Source organism: Choloepus didactylus, chromosome 2 (assembly GCF_015220235.1).
Source record: "Choloepus didactylus isolate mChoDid1 chromosome 2, mChoDid1.pri, whole genome shotgun sequence".
Taxonomy (NCBI): domain Eukaryota; kingdom Metazoa; phylum Chordata; class Mammalia; order Pilosa; family Megalonychidae; genus Choloepus; species Choloepus didactylus.
In genome coordinates, this window is record NC_051308.1 from 183,968,698 (window position 1) to 183,990,954 (window position 22,257).

At 37.4% G+C, this 22,257-nt stretch overlaps 1 protein-coding gene across 6 annotated transcripts in view; it reads right to left on the reverse strand.

Annotated features, from left to right (window-relative positions):
* PATJ (PATJ crumbs cell polarity complex component) overlaps window positions 1-22,257 on the reverse strand; it is a 450,328-nt gene that overhangs the window by 94,921 nt on the left and 333,150 nt on the right. For all 6 annotated transcript variants that reach the window (XM_037827057.1, XM_037827058.1, XM_037827056.1 and 3 more), the window contains one exon: window positions 11,359-11,451. In XM_037827057.1, the coding sequence (XP_037682985.1) occupies window positions 11,359-11,451 (93 nt within the window). The remainder of the gene's footprint in view (window positions 1-11,358; window positions 11,452-22,257) is intronic.

Here is a 22,257-nt window from a genome sequence, read left to right on the forward strand (position 1 = left end):
TCTATCTCCAGTAAATATTTCTCTGTTCTCATTGTCAGAACTCTAGTTAAGGTCACTATCAACTTGCATCTCAGTTACTCGAACAGGTTTTTAACTCTGTCTCTGCCTTTAGTTTTGACTTTTTCAGGGCAGTCAGAGGAATGATCTCAAAAGGCTAACTCGTCATTATAATCACCTGTTAGAAACCATTCCAAAGGTTTCCCAAAGCCCTCGGCATAAAGACCTTTCTCCGGGACCACAAAACCATCCATGATCTGGCCCCTGTCTACTTCTTGGCTTTCACCTCCTGCACCTTGCAGAGCTCTCTACTCTCCAATATTAGACCAGGGAGGCAGACTCAGCTCCTGCAGGTGATGGGGATGAGGGAGGGAGACTAGGGTTAGGCAATGGCGGAAAGGCAAGGATTGAAACAAACTGCAAGTGTGTAACTGAGTAAAGGGGCAGCTGGGAGTGCTGCTTCATTTTCAATAGAAGATGGAAACCAGGATTTTTATGTAAAATTCCTGATTTTTACACAATAACTAAAAAAATTTAAGAACATTGTGTAGAATAAATGCCACACATCTGTGTGGATTATGACAAGCAGTTTGTGTTTTCTGCATTAGACCTAATGTGGTATGCTCCTGCACATGAAAGATTTCTCTATGTTTCTAGAGGTTGGCACATTGCAGGTTCTCAGAAAACGTGTACTGAATAAGGAGGATTCTGGCACACCTAGGGAGAATATTTTCTGAAGACAGAATCTGGTGTTAAGCTACCATTTACTGAGCCCTTACTGCATACCATGTACTATGCTTAGAGTTTCACGTATAAAATCACACTTAATCTTCACAGTCAAGAAGTGGGTATCATCCTCCCCCACTCTTTTTTATTTTCCAGATTTAGACATGAGTTTAATAGGACTCACTTACAGGAGAGATGGTTCCACGGGGGCAGCCAGCTGGGCTAGTGCTCCACAAAAGCAGGGGGTGCCAGAGGATGGTTTATAAGGGTTAGGACAAGGAGGGTGTGAGAACAGAGTTTCAGCAGGGTCTTGTGACAGAAGGGTGTGGAGATCTGTTATTAACAGTTATCAGGGGAGGGGAGTTTCAATGCTTTGTTTATAGTATATTCTTTCCTCCCCTGAGGAGTTCTGTGACTTAACATATGTCCTGATCAAGTACATGGCTATGTGACATCATTATGGAGGGGAGGGGGCCCAGGCCCTGGGTCCCCACAATCCACCCCCATGCAGCAGACTATGTTGACCATAGCACAGACACTGCATCCACAGACAACAGAACACTAGTGGTCTGCTAGAACACTGAAAGTCCTCCCCACAGACATAACAACTCCACAAAGAGATGGAAGGGGAATTAAACTTTTTAAACAAGGGGTCTACTGATAATTACTGAATTCTACCAGGCCAGCAGGGCATTCCACACAGTCCAATTCACAGGGGTCACAGTCCAAGAAAGGCCAGTACCACCTAAAGGTGGCAAGTCCATGCAATCCCAACATTGGGTTCGACTGCAGCCATGTTACTGCTGAGGCCCACTGCAGGAAGCTGTTTGCTAGGTGTAAAGATGAATGTTTACTGGAACAATAAAGGGTAATTCCTGCTGATCTACCAATGCACATGCTAGAGTTCCATTCGTTGACAACAAGGTACCAGGGAGAGGAACATTGTGGGGAGGTCTTAAATACCAAATATTCTCCCTTTGCAAATCTTGAGAGTTTTCTACCATTACATTAATTGTTAATCTGGGCATAAGAAGGGTTCACATAGTCATGCACAAGGTTCCTATGGGAATAGAGGCCCTAGATTGGTGATAAAGATTTTAACAGGCATTCAGGTCTTATTACAATATTTTGGGTTACTCCTATTTCCCAGGTTCTTAGGATTCCTAATCAGTGTGGCTGCATAGGCCAAACCAAGGCCAATTGACCCTGTTTTCCCCATTCTGTGTGGTCTGAGGCACAGGCAACAACGAATCATTACTATTTCCCCATTTAGGCTGTAAAGCAGCAGGCCCTTTAGCTTGGATTCTCAATGCCTGCATTGGTACTGCCGTTAGCATTTCAACAGGAGCTGGGGCTGCAGCTCTCCGTGTGGAGTTCAGGCCGGTTAGAACCTGATAAAACCTTTTTGTTGAAGTTTTATAGTTTCTAGGCCATGCTTGGGTCATTTGTTCAGTGAAAGGGGTCCTCCGTCTATTTGTATAGGTATGCCATACAGGGCACACACCCTTTCCAAACAGCTGATGGTGGCCCACTGGTTAGCCTTCCCCACAGAGAAAGCTAGCAAATTCCTGTAGCCGAGTCCACAGCAGTAAAAGCATACCTGGAGAACAGAAGGCCTCCCCACCCTTGGGTGAAGAAATGTAGACAGAGACAAGATGGTCACAGCTAGTGAGTGGCAGAGCCCATCTGGAGATATCAGCATTATTAACAACACTTGATTTTTCAATAAGCATGTTTGAAAATTTTATACGGATCAAGGGTGTCAAGCTAGAGAGAAAAGAGTGCTTCTAAAACATTGGTGCTGTGGTGTGCATTTCCATATCACAGTTCATTTATGTTACTGATGAGTTGATTCAGAAACAACTCATACTTTCCTAGGTATCTGCAACCCAGTAAATTCTAAAATGTGCCACCTTGAGCTAACTGGAATACTCTTATTTTTTTATTCTTGCCCTAAGGGTCAGAAATTACATTTCACAGGGAAAAACAAAAGTAAAGACAAATACCACCAAAGGTTCGTAAAATCTAAAATTTTTTAAAATTTTGAAAAATCTAAAATGTTACTGAGGCTGCTGTGCACTAGCCAGGTCTGGAACAAGTATCACCTGACCACAGACTGCATTGCTGCTAAGCAGCTTTACAAAACGGAGAAAGAATCTGGTCACATCTGTTCAGGGCATTTCCTAGCAGGATTATTATGGGCTGCTGGCCAAGCCCTGGGATGATGCTTGTCCTGAAGATCTGGATGGTGTAACAATTTCCATTTAAATAGCTCTAAACCTTAATTCAGAGGAAAATTTTAAAAAACACATCCAGCAGGTTTGTATACTGGGGGCAAGAGAGGTAAATTCTTTTACTTGTGACTCTTTGTGGAATTTACCTGGCAAACACATAGATTACTTTGCTGAATACTCAAGCATACTTGATTTATATGATCTTTGAAAAGACAAAACATGAGAATATAGATATTGCTGCCATCATCTCTTGCTGCAATAAATTCCCAATTAGTCCATCAGCAACCACTCTTGCCACTATCCAATCTGATCACCACATAGCAGCTACAGTGTGTTCTGAGTCACCTCTAAAAGTCCTCCAGAGCTTCCCACAGCTCTCAGCATAGAGACCAAGAGACGGTCTCCCTAACATGACCTGGCTCCTGACGACCACTGCAGCCTCAGTTCCATCTCACCAGTTTTGGAAAACAAGGGCTTTCAGTACTTTCTGGTCACCAGACTCCCTGCTGCCCCAAGGCTGCCCAGAATCATCCTGTTTTTTCTTTGCCCAAGCCTAGTTAATACCAGCTTCTTCAGCTCTCAGTTCAATTATCCTCAGGAGAGCCCTTCCTGACCAGGTCAAATCCCCCTATTACATTCTCTCTTAGCACCAAAAACCTCTAATTCTTAGCTTTGATCAGAATAGAAATTTTAATCTACTTGTGACTCTATTTGAAGGTCTCCCTTGCAGGAAGACTATAAGTAACACAAGGAAGGGCTATGTCTGTTTATATTCAGTAGCATCTTCCCAGTAGTAAGCAAGTGGTAAGGACCAGAACATAATAATTTATAAGATAAATTGAGGCTTTAATTTTTAGGGACAAAGAAATTGGGGCTTTCCTACAAGGGTGCAGGTTTTAATATTAAACACTTAACGAAATATTGCAAATGGTGGAGAGACCACAGGCTAAAAATTACATAGATAAAATCATAATATAGCTATTTTAGAAAACCAGAGAATTTTTAATCTGGAAGATAGCTTAGTATTTCTGATTTGATTTGTTTCAGATTATCGATATTCTTTCTTTTCCCTCTTTACTTTTCCTCTTGGATTTTTTTAAAAAACATTTTTGTGGAGATATAATTAGCATACCATAAAATCTACCATTTTAAAGTGCACAAGTCAATGGTTTTAATATTTTCAAAGAGTTGCACAACCAACACCACAATCTAAATTTAGTATGTTTTTCATAACCTCAGAAAGAAACCCAGTTCCCATTCCCCTCCCCAATCCTCTAGGCCCAGGTAACAACTAATCTACTTTCTGTTCCCACAGATTTGTTTATTTTGGACATTTCATATAAATAGAATCATACAAACTTTGTTTTTATGTCTTCTTTCACTTAGCATAATGTTTTTAATGTTCATCCATATTGTAGCAATACGTATTGGTACTTCATTTTTTTTTTTATTGCCAAATATTCCATTGTATGGATATACCACGTTTTATTTATCCATTCATGAGCTGATGGACTTTTGGGTTGTTTCTACTTTTTGGCTATTATGAATAATGGTACTATGAACATTCATTTACAAGTTTTTGTGTGGACATATATTTTCATTTTTCTTGGGTGTATATCTAGGAGTAGAACTGTTGGGTCATATAATAAGTCCATTGTTTACTACTTTGAGGAACTGTCTGTGGAGACCCAGAGCCCAGGTTCCCCCTCCATATTGAGAGTAAATCACTATACGTAGCTGTCTACGTGACTGGTACAGAAGTTAAAGGTCGATGATTAAAAAAAAAAAAAAAAAAAAAAAAAAGATCAAATGAGAAGGAGGAGATGTGAGAAAACAGGATTTAAAAAATGACTTTGACTACTGATCCATTATATAGCTATTTCTTTTTGGAGTCTAGTACTTTAAAATAGCCAGAAAGAAATACCTGAATTTGTTAACTGTAATTCAGTAACCCTGATCTTTGATAACGATTGTATAACTATATAGCAAAAATAAAATAAAATAAAATAAAAATGTCAGTTTCCCACAAAAAAAAAAAAAAAAAAGAAGTTAAAGGTCAACAGACCTCCTCAAGGAGGAAAGAATGTACAGATGGAATCGCAAACCACTTATCTTGTAAAGCACTGAAACTCCCCTCCCTTGACCACTGTTGATAACAAATCTCCAGACTCCTGTGTCATTAAGACCCTGCTAAAACTCTGTTCTCATACCCCATGGAATGTCTTTCTCCTAAACCCTTATAAGCTGCACCTTGTAACCCGCTTTTGCGGAGCACTGACTTCCAGAATGGCCACCACCAGCAAAAGTTTTCTCCTGCTCATAAGTCCTAATAAAACTCATGTCTGACTCTGTGCCTAGCATGTTCTTTGGTCCTGGGGCTATGCTGACCTGAGTCCTTCAAGAGCTGGGTTGGAACACTGTCCTACTGTTTTTCTATGCATTCGTATCCCTTTACATTCCTACCAGCAATGCATGAAGGTTCTGATTTCTCAATATCAACACTTGTTATTATCTATCTTTTTGATCACAGCCATCTTAGCGAGTGTGAAGTGGCATCTCATTGTGGTTCTGATTTGTATTTATCTAATGGTTAATGATGTTGAGAATCTTTTCATGTGCTTATTGGTCATTTGTATATCTTCTTTGGAGAAATATCTATTCAAATCTTAGCCCATTTTAAAATTGGGTTATTTGCCTTTTTATTGTTTGTTGTAAGCTGGTTGCTTTTAAATTATTTTACTGAATATTAGTATCTATAACAGCATGGGAAAAGAAACAGACAAAAATAAAAGAAAAGGTAAACAGGTTTTACATCAAAGAAGAAAATTATGGAATTAGTCAGGGTTAGAGATTCAAAGGCAGTGGCAAGAGCAGATGCTAACATACTTACAAGAAGAAAACAATGCTGTGTTGTCTCTTCCTTTCCTTCTCTAGCCTCTTCCTTCCCACCTAACTACTGAGCTTGTAAAAACAGCAAGTAGATGAGAGCACTTTTCCTTGACTATCTCAAGCCCTTTGAGAGAGCCTGACATTTTTGCTCATCACTGAATCCCCATGTAGCACTGTGCCCAGCACACAGAGATAAACAATTAATGTCTTTTGTTTGAACAAACAGATAACACAATGATATGTCTAATAGTCCAAGAAAGCCCATTTATGTGATGGGCTTTATATGCAAAGAGAACTGGGTTCAAGTCCTCTGGAACAAACTTGCCTTAGTTCCTTATCAGTAAATTAAAGGTAGTAATATGTACATCACTGGATTAAATAAGATAACCACTATGAAAATGACAGTTAGTTGCTTGAAAAGTTTGTTTCCTTCATGTTATGAAACAACCGTCTGGAAGTCTATATAACTTTATTCACTAGTGTAAAAGGTGTAAATGGCATCTTCTTTTATGCCACAATCTTCTATGTTAGAGTACCATATTTAGACAAAAGGGAATGAAAATCACAAAGCTCAGATTTCAATGTAATTTTCTTGCTGTCTTTTGATTTCAGTTTTGTTGTATATCTTTATTTCTCTGAGAGGAAGCAGTGAATAGTAATTGAGAGCACAGCCTCAATGTGCACAGATCTGAATCCAGGCTTCACTGGGTAACTTCAGGCAACTTACTTAATGTTGAAATGCTTCGGCTTCCTCATCTCTTAAATAGGGAGAATAATAGTACTAGCCTCATAAGATAGTTAGGTGAATGAGTTAGTATGTATAAAGAGCTTAGAATAGTGCCTGGCACATAGGTATTCAATAAATGTCTCTTATTATTAGCAATTGCATTTTGGGGTTGAAAAACTCATTCCAATAGTTAAGTTATACCCTAATGCTTCATTCAGAACAGTTAATCCTTACATGGCTAATCCCTAATGCTTCACTGGGAATAACATCATCATCACCATCAACAATACACCCTCACACAGTGGTTACGGTGTGTTCTGGCATGGTTCAAAGTACTTTATATTTATTACCTCCTTTAATTCTACAATAACCATTTGTGGTGGCTGCTACTATTTTCTCCATTTTACAGATGTTGACCCTGAGGCACAAAGAGGTGGTCATTTGCCTAAGTTATATTGCTAGTAAATGGCAGAAGTAGAATTTCACTCCAAGTGGTCTGACTCCAATATCTGCACTCACATTAATTTAGTGACTGTTATTGACTGAATGGTGCTTCCCCCAAAGATATGTTGGCATTCTAATCTCCAGTATCCCATATTGTGACCTCATTTAGAAATAGGGTCATTACAGATGGAACTAAGCAAGTTAAAATGAGAACACACTGGTATAGGGTAGGCCCTTAATCTAATATGACTGGTGACCTTTTAAGAAGAGGAAATTTGGACAAAGAAAGATAGAGGGGAGAACACCAAGGATTGCTAGCAAGCCAGCATTAGAAGCTAGGAGAGGGGCATGGGACAGAGTCTTCCTTACTGACTGCAGAGGAGGCATGGCCCTGCTGACACCTTGAGTTCAGAATTCTAGCCTCCAAAACTGTGAGACAATAAATTTCTGTTGTTTTAAGCAACACAGTTAGTGGTACTTTGTTACAGCAGCCCTGGTAAACTACTATCAGGGAGTCAAGGATCCTTTGGAATAAGTTCCAGCTCTCTTAATTTCAAGTATTGTGATTTTTCAATGAGCTGTTTAGTCTCATACCTGGGATAAATAATTCCTGTCCTACTTTTTACATAGGGTTATTTTTAGGATCAAATAATGCAAATCAACTAAATTCCATTAAAAAATTAAGATATTAAAAATAATTAAGCTAAAGTGATAATAGATGGGAGTTTGCTTTGCAAATTTCAAAGCTCTGTGCAAATAGTTTTTGTTTTTGTTTTTTTTTTAAATACTTCTTTTCGAAGTCTTAAAAAAAAATAGTCTTAACAGGCTCTCACCTAGAATTCTGAAATAGATTCCAGACACTTCCCTGCCTCCAGTCTCTCACAATTAGAATCTATGCTTCACAAATCATCATCTGATTATTATCTAAAAAAAAGTTACTCTCCCTTCAAAAATATTTAAGAGAAATCTCATTCCTACTGAAGTTATTATAAACCCCTTGGCTGTTTCTCTGGGAATTACTGATATATGGACAAAGCCAACCATAACTGAATAGTGGAAATAGCACTGGAATCTGTGTAGACCCATGGTCTTAGTTCTGAAAGTGGCAAGGAATCTTGGACAAGTTATTTAATGGCTCTTTGGAGCATAGTTTCTCAGAGGGAGCACCTTGTGTACACATGCATCCATCAAGCTATCAACAGACATCTATAAATTAATCTATAATTCATACCATGAAGTCCCTTCAGTTTTGTGATTCTACTGTTTAAATCCTATTGCTCATTGTTGCTCTACAAAAACCCAATCTCTAATCATTACTTCACAATCCACACTGTATGAGCGCCTGGTAAACCATTTCCTACTACGCCAACCTCAGATGTCAGCTGCCTGCTCGTCTTCCAAGGTTCACCTGAAAGGGCATGATTCTAAGAAAGCTTCCTTAATCTCTGAAGGAGATGAATGGAATTCCCTCTTCCTTTGAACTCCTATAACATTTTGTTTTTCTTTCTCTCTAATATACTTCTGCTTAGAATAAAATTCCAGATAAAAGTCTATTATCCTCACTGATGCTAGAAGGTAAATTGCTTAAGAGCAAGGTCTGTATTTTCCTCTCAGTGACTCCCCTGAAGTATCTGCTCTCATAGGAAGAAGCAAGAAACTTCTAGAGGGTTAGTTAGTGCTTACTGGTTTCAACTGACTTGTCATAAATTAAAGGTAAAACTAGTCAAGGTCCCTAGGGATCATATGCTGTCCTGTGAGAAGGTACATCAGGCAACAATCCTAGGATGGTACAGCAATGCAGGGGAACACCACCAACCTTATAACATAATCAATCAAATAATGACTAGCAATGACACTCATTAATACTCTATAACAACACAATATTCATGTCTATATTAGGCTGGACCATATGAAATTTTTACCTATCATGTTGGCAGTTTAGTATGAGTCAATCTAATGTTTTGCTAATTTATGTATTATCAATCTCCTCTCACCCCCAGTTGAGTCCTCATGAGGGCAGAGGTTTTTGTACGCTTTGTTCACTGCTGTTATTTCCAGTGGTACTCAGTATTTGTTGAATTAATGAATGAACGCACACAGCACCAACTATTTGCCTTACACTCTGAACATGATTTATTCTTTATAGCCATTTTGTTTCCTCATAACATCCTTATTACTGACATTCTTCACATGAGGAAATGGAGGCTTGGAGAGGTCAAATAATTTGCCCAGTTAACACAAATAACTTACCCAAGATCTTAACCACTCCTTTATGTTAGGCCATCTATATGTAATAAAAGTTGTCCTAAATTTAGGCTATCTCTTTTCTCTTGTCTAGACCATGCATCGATTCTATTGGGAACAGTGAAAAGAAATTTTAGGATACCAAAAAGGAGGGGAGGTGAGGAGAAGGGGGAAGCAGACATAAGGGTGTGGTGGACTGAATTGTGTACCCCAGTTTGGACATGTTCTTGGACTCAGTCCACATTTGGGTGGGTGTGGACCCATTATAAATAAGATTTCTTCAAGAAGTTACTTCAGTTAAGGTGTGGCCCAACTGAATCAGGTTGGGTTTTGATCTTGATTACTGGAGTCCTTTATAAGCAGAGTAACAGTCAGATGGAGAGGGAAGCCACAGGGAACAGCCAGAAGCTGAAGTCAATGGAACCCAGAAGAGAAAGGACATGTCACCACGTGATAGAAAAGCCAAGGACCAAGTCTTCAGGGAGAAAGCATCATCTTCCTGACACATTGATTTTGGACTTCTAGCCTCAAAACCATGAGCTAATAATACCACTGGTTAAGCCAACCCATTTGATGGTATTTATTTTAGCAGATAGAACACTAATATAGAAGGGGTGAGAGACAGACTACTCAATGGGTTTGGGGAAGCCCTTTATTCTCAATGAAACAGAGTATAACACAATGTCTAGAAATTCCCCCGAGTCTTTCAAGTACTCTGCCTGAAAGTGGTATTCTTCACTTGTTTTGATGCTTGGGGCCCCATCATTGGTGGTGTTTACTTGGAAACAGAGAGTGGATGATGGTTGGTTTTGCATGGAGTCTACAAATGAGTCTCTCTGGGACTGCTGAATTCTTCCAGCAATCAAGGAAGTTGGTCTCACTCCTCCTTTCATTTCTTCTGTGGGTGAAATCGGGTCCCGCTCATATTACAAAATCCTGTTGCTTTATATGTGATACAAAGACTTTCCCCCACTCTATCTACTGAGATACAGGACCAAAAAGAGCAAGTAGGTAGCATTTTTAAATAAGGGAGCTTTGAGTTTGAAACTGATGTTACTCATTCGTCCTCAGTACAAATACGTGGGATTAGCCTTCAGGGAGGGAACAGTGTGACCTTTCACACCTTGTTCAAGGACAGTGGCCATAATCTATTAGTCCCACTAATCTTGATGCCATGGGTCTCAGGTCCCGGGCAGGGTTTCTCCATGGGTGGCCCATTTCAATTCCGGCTCTGGCTGTTTCTCTTCAGTCTGAAAAAAATCAGTCACTGTCTAGGACATGGAATCTAAGCCAGTTCTGACACATATTTTCTAAAATTTAAAATAAAAGGATGATTTATTAAAATCCTTCAAGTAAAATGAACAACTCTGTGGTGTCATAAAATCAGCATGACCTCCTTAAGTGATTAATCCGGAGATTTATAAGACATTTTGAAATGGAGAAAAAAGCCCTTATTTTTTTCCAGAACTAGTAGTTTAACTCTGGAAGTGATAGGCTGCAAAAAGAAAGGTAGATTATGAGCAAAGGCATGGAAGTCAGAACACATTAGCTGAGTGGTCTCTGGCAAGTTAAGTAAGTTCTCTAACCTTCAGTTTTCTCCTGCATAAAAAATATTGCCACCTACATTACAAAGATCAGGAAATGAATACAGAACACAGCATGGTGCCTGGTACACAGTAAAAGCTCAATAAATACTAATGACAAAATGTCAAACATTAGGATGCATAAAGGGGGAGGGTGAGTTTATGTATTTTTTTTTTTTTTTACTATGAATCAATGCAGTAAATCCAACATTTCCTCCTGTGCCTCTACACTAAATCAGTACAGACCTAGCTTTACAGGAAACCCATTTGAAACAAGTCTGAAAAGACACTGCTTTAGTTTCAGAGAGAGTAACTCAAGTGTGAATATGAAAGTGGCACTCAATTCTTCAGAGTAAACCAGTCATGCACTATATAGAGTACTTCCCGTGGTCTCAGGAATTAAGATTTCCAGAGAAGCAAATGCAACACATGATCTTTTCCAAGGGATAGCAAGGTAGTACAAAAATACATTCTTTACAAAGAACATAGGATGAAAAACACCCAGGATTCTCACCAGTTTGGAAATTTCACTTTCAGGCAATTGTTTACTACCAATTTCGACACTGCCGTCATCCTCACTACTAACAGGTTCGGTGCCGCTCTGATCCTATGGGACATTAAAAAGAAAATGGCAAAGCTGTTATTATTCATGTACACCTTACAGAACTGTACACATACTTAATTACAGTTGCTCATTGTTAATTTCACTCTTTTTGCCAAGGATATAGTTAGGATGGGCACATGACCCAATTCTAGCCAAGAGACATAAAGAGAAGTTTGCTGGCGACTTCTGGAAAAGGGAGCCACAAGAAGTTCCCATATCTCTCAAATTAACAAGAAAGCATAAAGCCCAAGTTGCCATGGAGAGCCCACAATCATGAGAGAACATGCCTTAGGGAGAAACTGACACTGTGGATGGCAGAGCAAAGATAAAGAGATGGAAAGAACTGGTTTCTTGGTGGCAAAACTGGGCCACTGGATCAATCAGCCCTGGAGCTCAGCCTTATCCTTAGCTGCCTTACATTGAGAGCTAACAAATTTCTTTACTGTTTTCAGCCATTTTGATTTAGATATTCTGTTACTTCCAGTCAAAATCTTCTGAGGCAGCTTGTTATCTTCTGCACAAGACTGTATACTGCTTGAGATAAGAGGCTGTGTTGATCTTGTTTATAAAACTAAAGTAACTAGTATGGTGCCTGGCACATGGAAAACATTTGGCAAATACTGGTTGAATCAATGAATGAAATGAGTACTTGTTTTCTTGATGATTCTACTTTTTAGCAGAATCCTAAAAATATGTATTGACTATAATTAAGACATTTGGTAACAATAAGCCTCATTTAAATTCTAAAACATATTAGGTATCTCCTCAATTGAAATATGCCACATGCCACCACCATCTTGGGATTACTACATATTTGGGAGAGAAAATTTATAGAGAAAATAGTTCACATTTGGGAGCATTCACCCTCATTCATACTATAAGGAATACAAATTAAAGCAAAGAGAATTCTTTCACCTATCAAATGGACAAGACAATAGAAAGAGAATATTCAGTATTGATAATGTAGGAAAACAGGAACTTTTACATATCATTGAGAGAACTGTAAATCAGAATTAGAGTAAAAACATATCAAAATTTACAATGTGCGTATTTCTATACTACGGAATTCTAGGAATATATGTGACAAATATAATTGCACAAGTGTGCAAGGAATATTTGTCACAGCACTGTTGATAATAACAGCAGACAAGAAACACAGATGCCCATCAGTAAAGGACTGGTTAGTAACTTATGCTAACACCATACAATGATACAGACATTTTTGACTTTGTGATAGGTTGCAGTCAAAAAGAAAACAAACAAACAAACAAACAAAAAAAACAGTATGACAGATGACCACAACATACTGTTAGATGTAAAAAAAAAAAAAAAAGCCAGATGCAGAACAGTACATATATAATATGAATCCAGTTATATAAAAAGAAAAAAACATACATAATACAGATAGGTAGATACATATGCAGGGAAAATATCTGTCAGCACATAGAACACATTTTAAAAATTGGTTCTAGGGGGTGGGATTAGGGAATAAAGAATGCTTTAGTTATTTCTATACTATTTGTTTAGAGAAGTATGAACATGTGTTACTCCATGTTTAAAAACAAATTAAAAAGGAGGGCTATGAGCAATATCTAAAAGAATCTTGGTTAGAATCTCAACTTTGCCACTGAGAATTATATGATTTGGGGCAAGCTACTTTCTAAATCTCAGAGAATTTGTTTTTAAAAATTAAAATATCAGATTGAAAATACTATCCCATCAGGTTACTTTGAAGATTAATGAGTTAACCTATAAAATGTCTGTTAGAGCAATACCAGGTGTGGTTACCTTGTTTCAAACTTTTTGTTGAAGCAGTTCTTTATCCATGAACGTCTCATGTGGCCCTCAAAAAACCCTGTATGGGTAAGTACCTGCCACTGTGATCCCAGTTCATTGGTGAGAAAAATGATGGGCTTTGAATCACTTGCCAAGAACTTGTTAGCAAGAGAAGGTCCCAGGATTCAAGGCCAGGTGAGATGGACACCAAAGGCAGCACTCTTGCTGACCATGATACAGTCCCTGAATACATCACCGTCTCGTCCCTCTCTAGCTATTTTCAATGTTGAGAGTTGATGACTACTCTTATGGAAGACGAGAGTTACAATCTTCAAAAAAATTACGGTCATTAGACCACTGATTAAAGAAAAAGTTTTAGCATTTATTATCCAGAAAATTTTATTAAGCAGAACATCCTCCTGTCAGTGAATTTTGGGAAATCAGTAAGTTATCATATAAAATAAACATGATCAAGCTAAGAAATGAAGCTTGGAAACATACCGTTTTTCAGTATTTTAGAGAGTGGGTAAATTCTAGAGACAAAAAGTTGTGAAGAAATGAATTACCCTTTCAAAAATTGGGACTTAATTCATAGAAAACCTTTAATGTTCAAATTACTTAGTGTATCTGGTTCTGTAAGCTGTAGGGAGTCCTGGAGAGGCTATGGCAGCCAACTGGAAGCTTCGAAACAATCAATGTTTATAACCTTAACACGCTGGACTCTAGAGCAAACCTGCAGGTGGTTCCTCTAGTAACCAGGCAAATGGCCCCCTCCTCGGCCCCAAGTGAGAGGAGCTTCATATAGGCCCGTGGTCAGCTGATGCCATTCATCTAATTATGCATCGTCTCTTTGGGGAAAGGAAAGTGTCTTGTAAATAGCATGAGAGGAATCTTTATTTTTACATTTCTTGGTAACGAGAATATAGAAGATGAGACTTTCTTCGTCTTTATTAAATGAAGACTAAAATGGGGGAGAAAAATGCTATTTAATTGATGCTTCAACTTGGAAAATTCAAGAAAACATGGGCAATACCAGATGAAATTCTAAATGTTCTAAGGATCCTTTAAGATTTGAATACAGAAACTACATTTACACTCACATTCCACATTTTGAAACCAGAGGTACAAATGAAACAGAATTTATAATTTGTCATGTCTCAAATCTCAAATGACCCTTACTCCATAGATCCTTTCTTTCTTAGCTGGGAGGCATCACCCCTTCCACTAAACTCACCTATCATTTTACTAGAAGCTCTTATGGCATTCAATACCATCTCTTTTATAACATAATTATGTATGCACAGAATTGATCTTGATGAGACCGAAAGAACCTTGAGTCTCACATCTGTGCTTCATTCTTTCCCTTTGTCTAAATCACTTTTATATTCATTCTAGGTCTGACTTACTCCAAAGTCCATGCTCTTTTTAATTGTATCATGCTTCCCTTGTAAAGCTTTTCTTTTGTTTTTAGTTATTGTTTTAGTTTAAGTAGGTCCCACACAGGAGAGTTTAAACCCAAAAGCTAGATGGAGAGGAATCAGGTAAAAAGAAAATCCAATTGAAAGAGGGTAACAATAAAGCATTTGCATTCCCAGCAGAACTAAAATTTATGAGTGTTCATGCTTAAATGAGGGATAGCCAAGAACAATGTGGATTCTGTTCTGGGAACAGAATGGCTCATGTGCTAAGGAGCCTTCAAAATATCCTCACTCCCCAGGAGCTTAGAAAACAGCAACCAATCAGAGGTGAGAAGGGAAAAATAGGTCAGCAAGCATGATTTCCAAGGCACAATTGTATCATGGTGGTTTGAAGACCATCTGGCTGACGGATGGTGGCTCATTGACACCCAGGATGATTTAGTTATTCCGGATGGCTGGGTGTCCCCTTCCTCTCCTGCTGATCTTCAAACCACCTGTCCAAGGATGCCTACTCAGCCAAGGCCGTGCAAGGAAAATGGCCTATTCCCATGAAGACCGCAGTCCGCAGATTCCACTGTGAGTTATGTTTTACAGATGAAGGGAAGGAAAAAGCAAGGCTTGTGATTTCATATTTAACACAGCCTTTACAAAAAGACTGGTAAGAAATGCTGTTCAATCCCCACTGAGAAGTCTTTTCTAAACCTTCAGGAATTAGTCACGCCTTCTCCTGGGCTTCTTCAAAATCTTCTACAAAGTGATGGCGGCTTTTATTTTATTATTTTATATTTAAACTTTTTTTTTAAAATTCATACTCACTACTGTCTTTAGTTCTCTTTGACCTTCCACTCCTATTAGACAGAGAGAACCTTGAGAGCAAAGACTATTTTTATTTGAGAGCAGGCTCTCAAAAAATGTTAAATTAATTAAGGACTTTTTGTGAATTGAAAAAACATTTCTGGTAAATGTTCAATAATGTTGCTCCTTACCCTCTTTCCTCATTTAAAATGACAAAAGAGTACATTAATATATGTGACCATTTTCCTTGAATTAAGATTTTAGTAAGCAAAGTAAATTAAAACAATTATACTTCACTGATATAATCTAGTTCTTTAAAAATAAGCTACATTTTTTTACATTTTATCATCTCATATTTCCTAAATCCAAAGCTTTCTTCAAAAAACCACAAAATGATTTATTAGTCTCGTTGTCAGCCTAAATTCACAAATATTTCTTTCTGCAAAGCCATGTTTACTAGATGAGACAAGCTGAATTTCTTTCTTCCCCCCAAATTATAAGCATATTTACTAGGCTATGCAGAATTCCAGAAAGGCTGTGAACAATTAAAGAAAAAATGGAAATTTTGCTAATGAAAATCCCTGGGTAATCAACCTTTCTATTCTTGATAAGACCTGTTCCATATTACTTAGTATTCACAAAAGTATGACTTCTGAGAAAAAGAAAGAAAAAATGAAGGTTCTTGCGTTTATAAAGACATTCTAAAAGATTCAGCCTGGCTTGTCAAGGAATGGAATAAATATCTTGCAATCCAAGTACACTTGAGCCCTCATTACCTCTTCTGAGACCACTGCAGTGGCTTCCTAATTAGGTTTCCCTCTTTAAGACATCTTTCAAGTTGCTGATGGATAGACTCATTTATCTGAAGTAGGGCCCTGATCAGACTAACTTCATTGTTCGGTAAGGCTTCAACAACACCATGTGCCTAAAGAATGAAATTCAAACCTTCTGAGATTTAAATTCAAGTCTTTCTCATTTGACTTCAATTTATTTTTCAAACTTCATCTTCTATTACTCCCTTTCTCATACCTTTGTACTCTTCTCTCCATTCCACACCCTGGGATGTCTTTTGCTTTGCTATTCCCACTTCCTTATTTTAACCAAATTTATATTTAAAAATCCTATCTATCTACTGTAATGATACTTCTGCTATGATTCTCCTACCAGAGAATAATATTCTTCTTTGAACTCCTCCTAAAGCATTACTTTATCTCTTAGGGTATCTGGTATTTTAGAATATATGTCTTATTTTCTCTATAAGACTACAAGTTCTTTGAGGGTTGGACTATGTGTGATTAATCTTTGCATGCTCTACAAAGTAGGTATTTGTTAAATAGCAAGTAGAATGAACTGAATCAATAAGAACTAAAGTATTCAACATTGAAATGAAGCCTCAATGATACAGCTGCGAGGCCAAAATATTGTTCCTGCCACTTACAAATTCAACAGACATTTATTAAGTAAGTACTATGTGCTAAGCACTGGGTATTCAGTGGTCAAGAAGACAATAAACTTGGCCCTCCAGAAGCATAAAATTTAGTGTGATACTTACAGTTCTACATTCTTAAAGCATCAAGATAAGGAAGGAAATATAATAGAACCCCAGTTGTGAAATGCATTTAAAAATGGGTCCCTCTTTTTCCATAAGATCCTTTTGTGACATTACACAAAGGACACAGAATAATTTTTACTTTAAAAAATGAATTGTGAGTATTTAACTGTGACAGGAATAAAAATTATTGAAGGTAGCAATGGGGGATGAAGTTGGTTATAATAGTATCTCACAGTTGAGCACTTATTATATTTCATGCACTGTATTCCTTATTCTATGTACACTATTTTGTTCATTTTGAGTCATAGAAAACTTCTTGGAGCTTCCTTCCAGAAAGCAACCCTTCAGAGACTTGGTGGCTGTGAATTAATAAAGAGGAAATGGGAAAGTAGCCCAGTTAGAAGAAACAATAGGAGCAAAGACATACAGGTGGGAGACCAAGATATGTGGGGAAAAGTCAACAGATAGCCGTGGAGTGTCCAACACTTTATTATGCATTAATGAGAAAAGGAGGTTGATAAGTACAGTTGTGGAGGTAAATACAAAGTCTTAATTCCAACCTGAGAAATGAAGATTCAGATTGAAGGGCAAAAGGGAGATACTGAAGATTTTTGAACAAGAGGATAAAGATAGTGGAAGTTGTAAGAAAAAGGAATCCTGAGTTGTAGGTAATTGCTGAAATATGGCAGATGCTGGAGGCTGGGAGTTTGGCTAGAGGGCTACAATAACATAAGTACAATCACAACTAAAATGAGTTCTTACTGTGTGTCAGAAAGAGTGCTATGCATTTTATAAACCTTATTTAATTCTTCCAACAAATTCATACAATTAATTACAATAGTCAAGCCTATTTTAAACATGAGGAAATGGAATCGTCTAGAGCTCAGCTGCCTGAAGTTCACTCTGCTAGTAAATGGCAGAACAAAGATTAGGTCTCAGATTGGTCCAACTTCCAAGTTTATGTTTTTAATCACTGTGCTGTACAACTGCCCCAATACTTATCACAATTACCAAGGGTGTGGTAGTAGAAATGCTAATAATCTCTTATAAATAATGTACTATGGCTGCAGGGATTATAAAGTGCTTTTACCTACATTTAGTACTTGATCTTCATAACTACCCACTGACACAAGCAGGGGAGACTACAAACCTGGCTTTATAGGAAAAGACAGACTTTGAGGGGTTATCTGCCTTCACCAAGGTCATATGTCCAACAGGTAATTAGTAGAACTAAAACAAGAACCCATGTCTCCAGACTTCTTGTTCAATGTTCTATTAACACTCTTGTTCACTCTCATGGCATATAACTGCATGAAACAATTTTATTCTCTGCTATGTCACTGGTATCTGTAACAGTGCCTGACACATAATAAGAGCTCAAAAAATATTTGCTGAATGAAAGAATGAATATGAGAGAGTATTATTGTATAATAAAAGTGCTATTCAATTATGCTGAATTATTATCAGGTTTAATTTAATAATGACATGGCCATATTTCATCTATTTGGTGATGATTTAAATGAGTTAGCTCTCTCGGCAATATGCTGGCCATGAGTTATACTTAAAGACTCACAAGGAAACAGCTGAGGGAGGGAAAGGGCTCAGTGGGAGGGAACACACAGGCACATGGAAAGGGATGAAGAAGTGGTCAGGAGAACCAGAGCATCCCTGTATACTTCATAAACCACCCACAGGAGGGTTATCACTCATCATCTGGGGTTAGTTACTAGAGGTCAACCGTCCAGAGAAGGAAATAAAAAGCCCTCTCTAGAATATAATTCAAATTGTGATGATGCAATAGAAACATCACATAGCGTATCCTTTTAGGGGAAAGGATTTATTGTTCTTTTATAAATTTAAAATGCAAATATAGCACATTAAAATTTGATTTAAAATATTGTGATAAGGTCCTTGAAACTTAAGACTGGCATTATTTACACTTTACGTATATTACTAGTCTGCTTTATTTAAAAATAAAATCAGTCTTCTAAATTTTCAGAATACAGTAAAGTTATTTTGAATGGCAGCAAGTTATTTTACTGACTTATTACTGATTCTGCTATGATTAAGGCTTAAATAAAGTTTAATCATTTTTTTTACAGGCGACTGATTAGAACCAATTTTGTAGTTAGCACAATATTAAAAATGAAAACAATAAATTTATTAATATTAAATAATACAGAGTATATAATATACATAAATATTTGCATAAATAAAATAAATAGTTCATATTTATTGGGTACTTCGTGCCACGTGCTACCCTAATTGCTTTATATATATTACTCACCTACACCAACTCTATGAAAGTTTAGTGGTAACACCCCCAGTTACACATGAGGAAGCTGATGCTAAACAACATAACTGCATAATGGGTGTGTTGTTTAACCTCTAGAGGCCCCAGTCTCCTCTTTTGTAAGAAGGAAATATAATATTGTCTCTCAGTCTGGATGCAAGTGTGACATGGTTCAACATATCAAAAGCATCCAAGATAGTGCATTCGCTTATCCTGATAAATGCTGTCCTTTCAGCACGAAGGCAATAGAAAACAGTTGGGTGGGAAAAGACTGGAGAAGATATGCAGCTACCAACAGAAGTCATTCCTGACACAAAGAAAACAAACCAAACCAAACCACCCCAGAAATGGCTCCCTGAAACTAAATAGTGTACCAAGAGTACATTTTTCCACTCTAAGACACAAAAGCTGTATCTCACAGAAGCATTATAATTTAAAGATAGGCTAGTTTTATTGGCCATTATAAAAGTACTTTTCTTTTGCACTGAGAACAAATACGTAAAATTAAAAAAATTTAATTCCTAAGGGAAATTTGATGGGCCCATTCATAGCCAACAGTACAAGCGAAAAATAATTATTCCAGAATACTGACCCCCCACCAAAATGACATTCTATAAATACAAGAGAAGAATTAGGAACTAAGTGCTAAGATGTATTGTGTAGTTACCACTTGCCAGACACTGTGTGAAGCCATATATTTTAATTTAATCTTAACAACCCTTTGAGGTGAGAACTACTGTTATCTCCCTACAGATAAGGAAAGTGGAAAGAGGTTACTGTAACTACCTAAGGTCACTCTTCTAGTCAAGGTTGTGCTAGGATTTGAACTGAAGTAGGTGGGGTCCAGAGCCCACCTTCTCCACTATGCTAACTGCCTAACTTAGGTCTTAATTAGAATGAAAATATCCAGTGCTGACAAAGCTGTGGCTAATGGCTATCGTTGGGAAGTCACAGTCTATCACTACAATCTTTTTAGGTAATAATTGGTCAAAATAGATTAAAATTTTGGATGTGTATAGCTTTTTACTCAACATTTGTACACTGGAAAATCTATGCTGTAGAACAAAAGCCCTAGTACCATGACTTACCCTCTAACCCCCATGTTTATTTTGTTATTGTTTTTTGCTAAAACATTGGGGATCGTCTGACTGTTAATTAGAAAAAGAAATGTTATGATAGAGCATATTAAAGCATGTCATTAGAACTATACTTACGGACCTAAAGGGTGGCCACTATATAATGTTAAGCAAATCTATTCCAGAAGAATGTACAAATGTCATCTCAAACAGCCAAAACACAACTCTTAATTTACCCCTCCCTGTTGAACAAACAGCTTTTCTTCAACAGGCTGTGCTAGCACCACCTGATTACCCAAGCCAAAAATCTAGATTTATTTGTGATTCTGTTTCCCCTCAGCACCCACACTTAATCAACCAAATCTTAACCTCCCAAACATCAAGAATCTGCCCGCTTTTCTTGACTTCCACCACCAAAACCGCATTCAAGTTGCAATACGGTCTTACCTGGGCTTCTGCCTTCCAACATACTGCTTCTGCCTTCCTGTAATTCATTCTCTACCTCACAGCCAAAGTGAGCCTTTCAAAGTGTACATCAGCCCCTCTCACACCGTTTACAACCTTCCAGTAGCTTCTACTGCATATATAATAAAATCCAAACTCTTTACTCTGATTTATAAAGCCTCTCTCTCCCTCTCACCTCATATCCCACTACTCTCTCCAGCTCCCACCATGCTCCCAGTCACATTCCTCAAACACCCCCACCTCTTTTTCTGTCCCTCTGCAGGCACTGTGTTTATAATTGCACGTCCGGCTCCCTCTTATCATTTAGATCTTTTTAAAATTTCACCTTGTCCAAGAGGCCTTCCCTATGACTAATCAATGTGCTCACCAAGTCACATTACCCTATTTTAATTCTTTGTAAGACGTTGGCCACTGTCTGAAAATCTTTCTCTTTTCCTTTCTTACTTTCTCATGGTCTCTTTCTCTTTTCTTTTCTCTCCTCCCTTCCTTATGTTAGTTAATTTGTTATCTTTCTCTCAGTCATGAGAATGTAAGCTAATCCACAGCAGGGAGCCTTACCTGTGTTAAGCACATCTCCAATTCCAAAAATAGTGCTTGACACACAATAATATGCACCCACTGAATATTTGTTGAATGAATAGAATGTGTATTGAATTTTTACTTAAAAAGACACTATTTATATATAACTGTTTATCTTTGTCATAGAAGCAAAGGAAAGAATATGGAATGATACACAACAGAAAACATTAACTTCCTCAGATATGTGGGGAAAGAAAAGTATTAACCTTTTCTTCTAATAACACTGCACTGTTTGATTAGTTTCAATAATTATTTCTTTTGGAATTAAAAAATAATTCAATAAATTAAAAATGTGAAGAGAATGTAATTTTCCCTCAGCTGGGGAGACTTATGGATTATATATTTGTAATTACCTATAGCTATTTCTATATATCTATGTCTGTATCTATGTATAGAAATATAATGATAGATATGGACAACTCTAGAAAAAGATCAATATGATAATAAAATTGTTATGCTAATAATTTTTCCACTAATAGACAAAAGTAATTATTTAAAGGTGACCTGTGTTCATAGGTATCAAAATGCTTTGAAACCAGAAAGGGGTACAATCTGGTAATAAAAAAGAGACTTTTATTTTTTCATTGGAGATACAACAGTGAACACAACAAACAACACTTGCTTCATGGTGATTACATTCTAGTATAGAGAGGCAATGAATAAAAGAAATAAGTAAAAAGTAAAATACATAGTATGTTAGAGCATAGTAAGTACTACATAGAAGGGGTGTAGGAATTTCTGGCATGTGTAAATGGGGAATTTAAAACAGGGTTGTCAAGAAGGCCTCATTGAATTGGTATTTTGAGTAAAGATGTGAAGGAAATGAGGGAGTATAGTATCCGGATATCTGAGTAG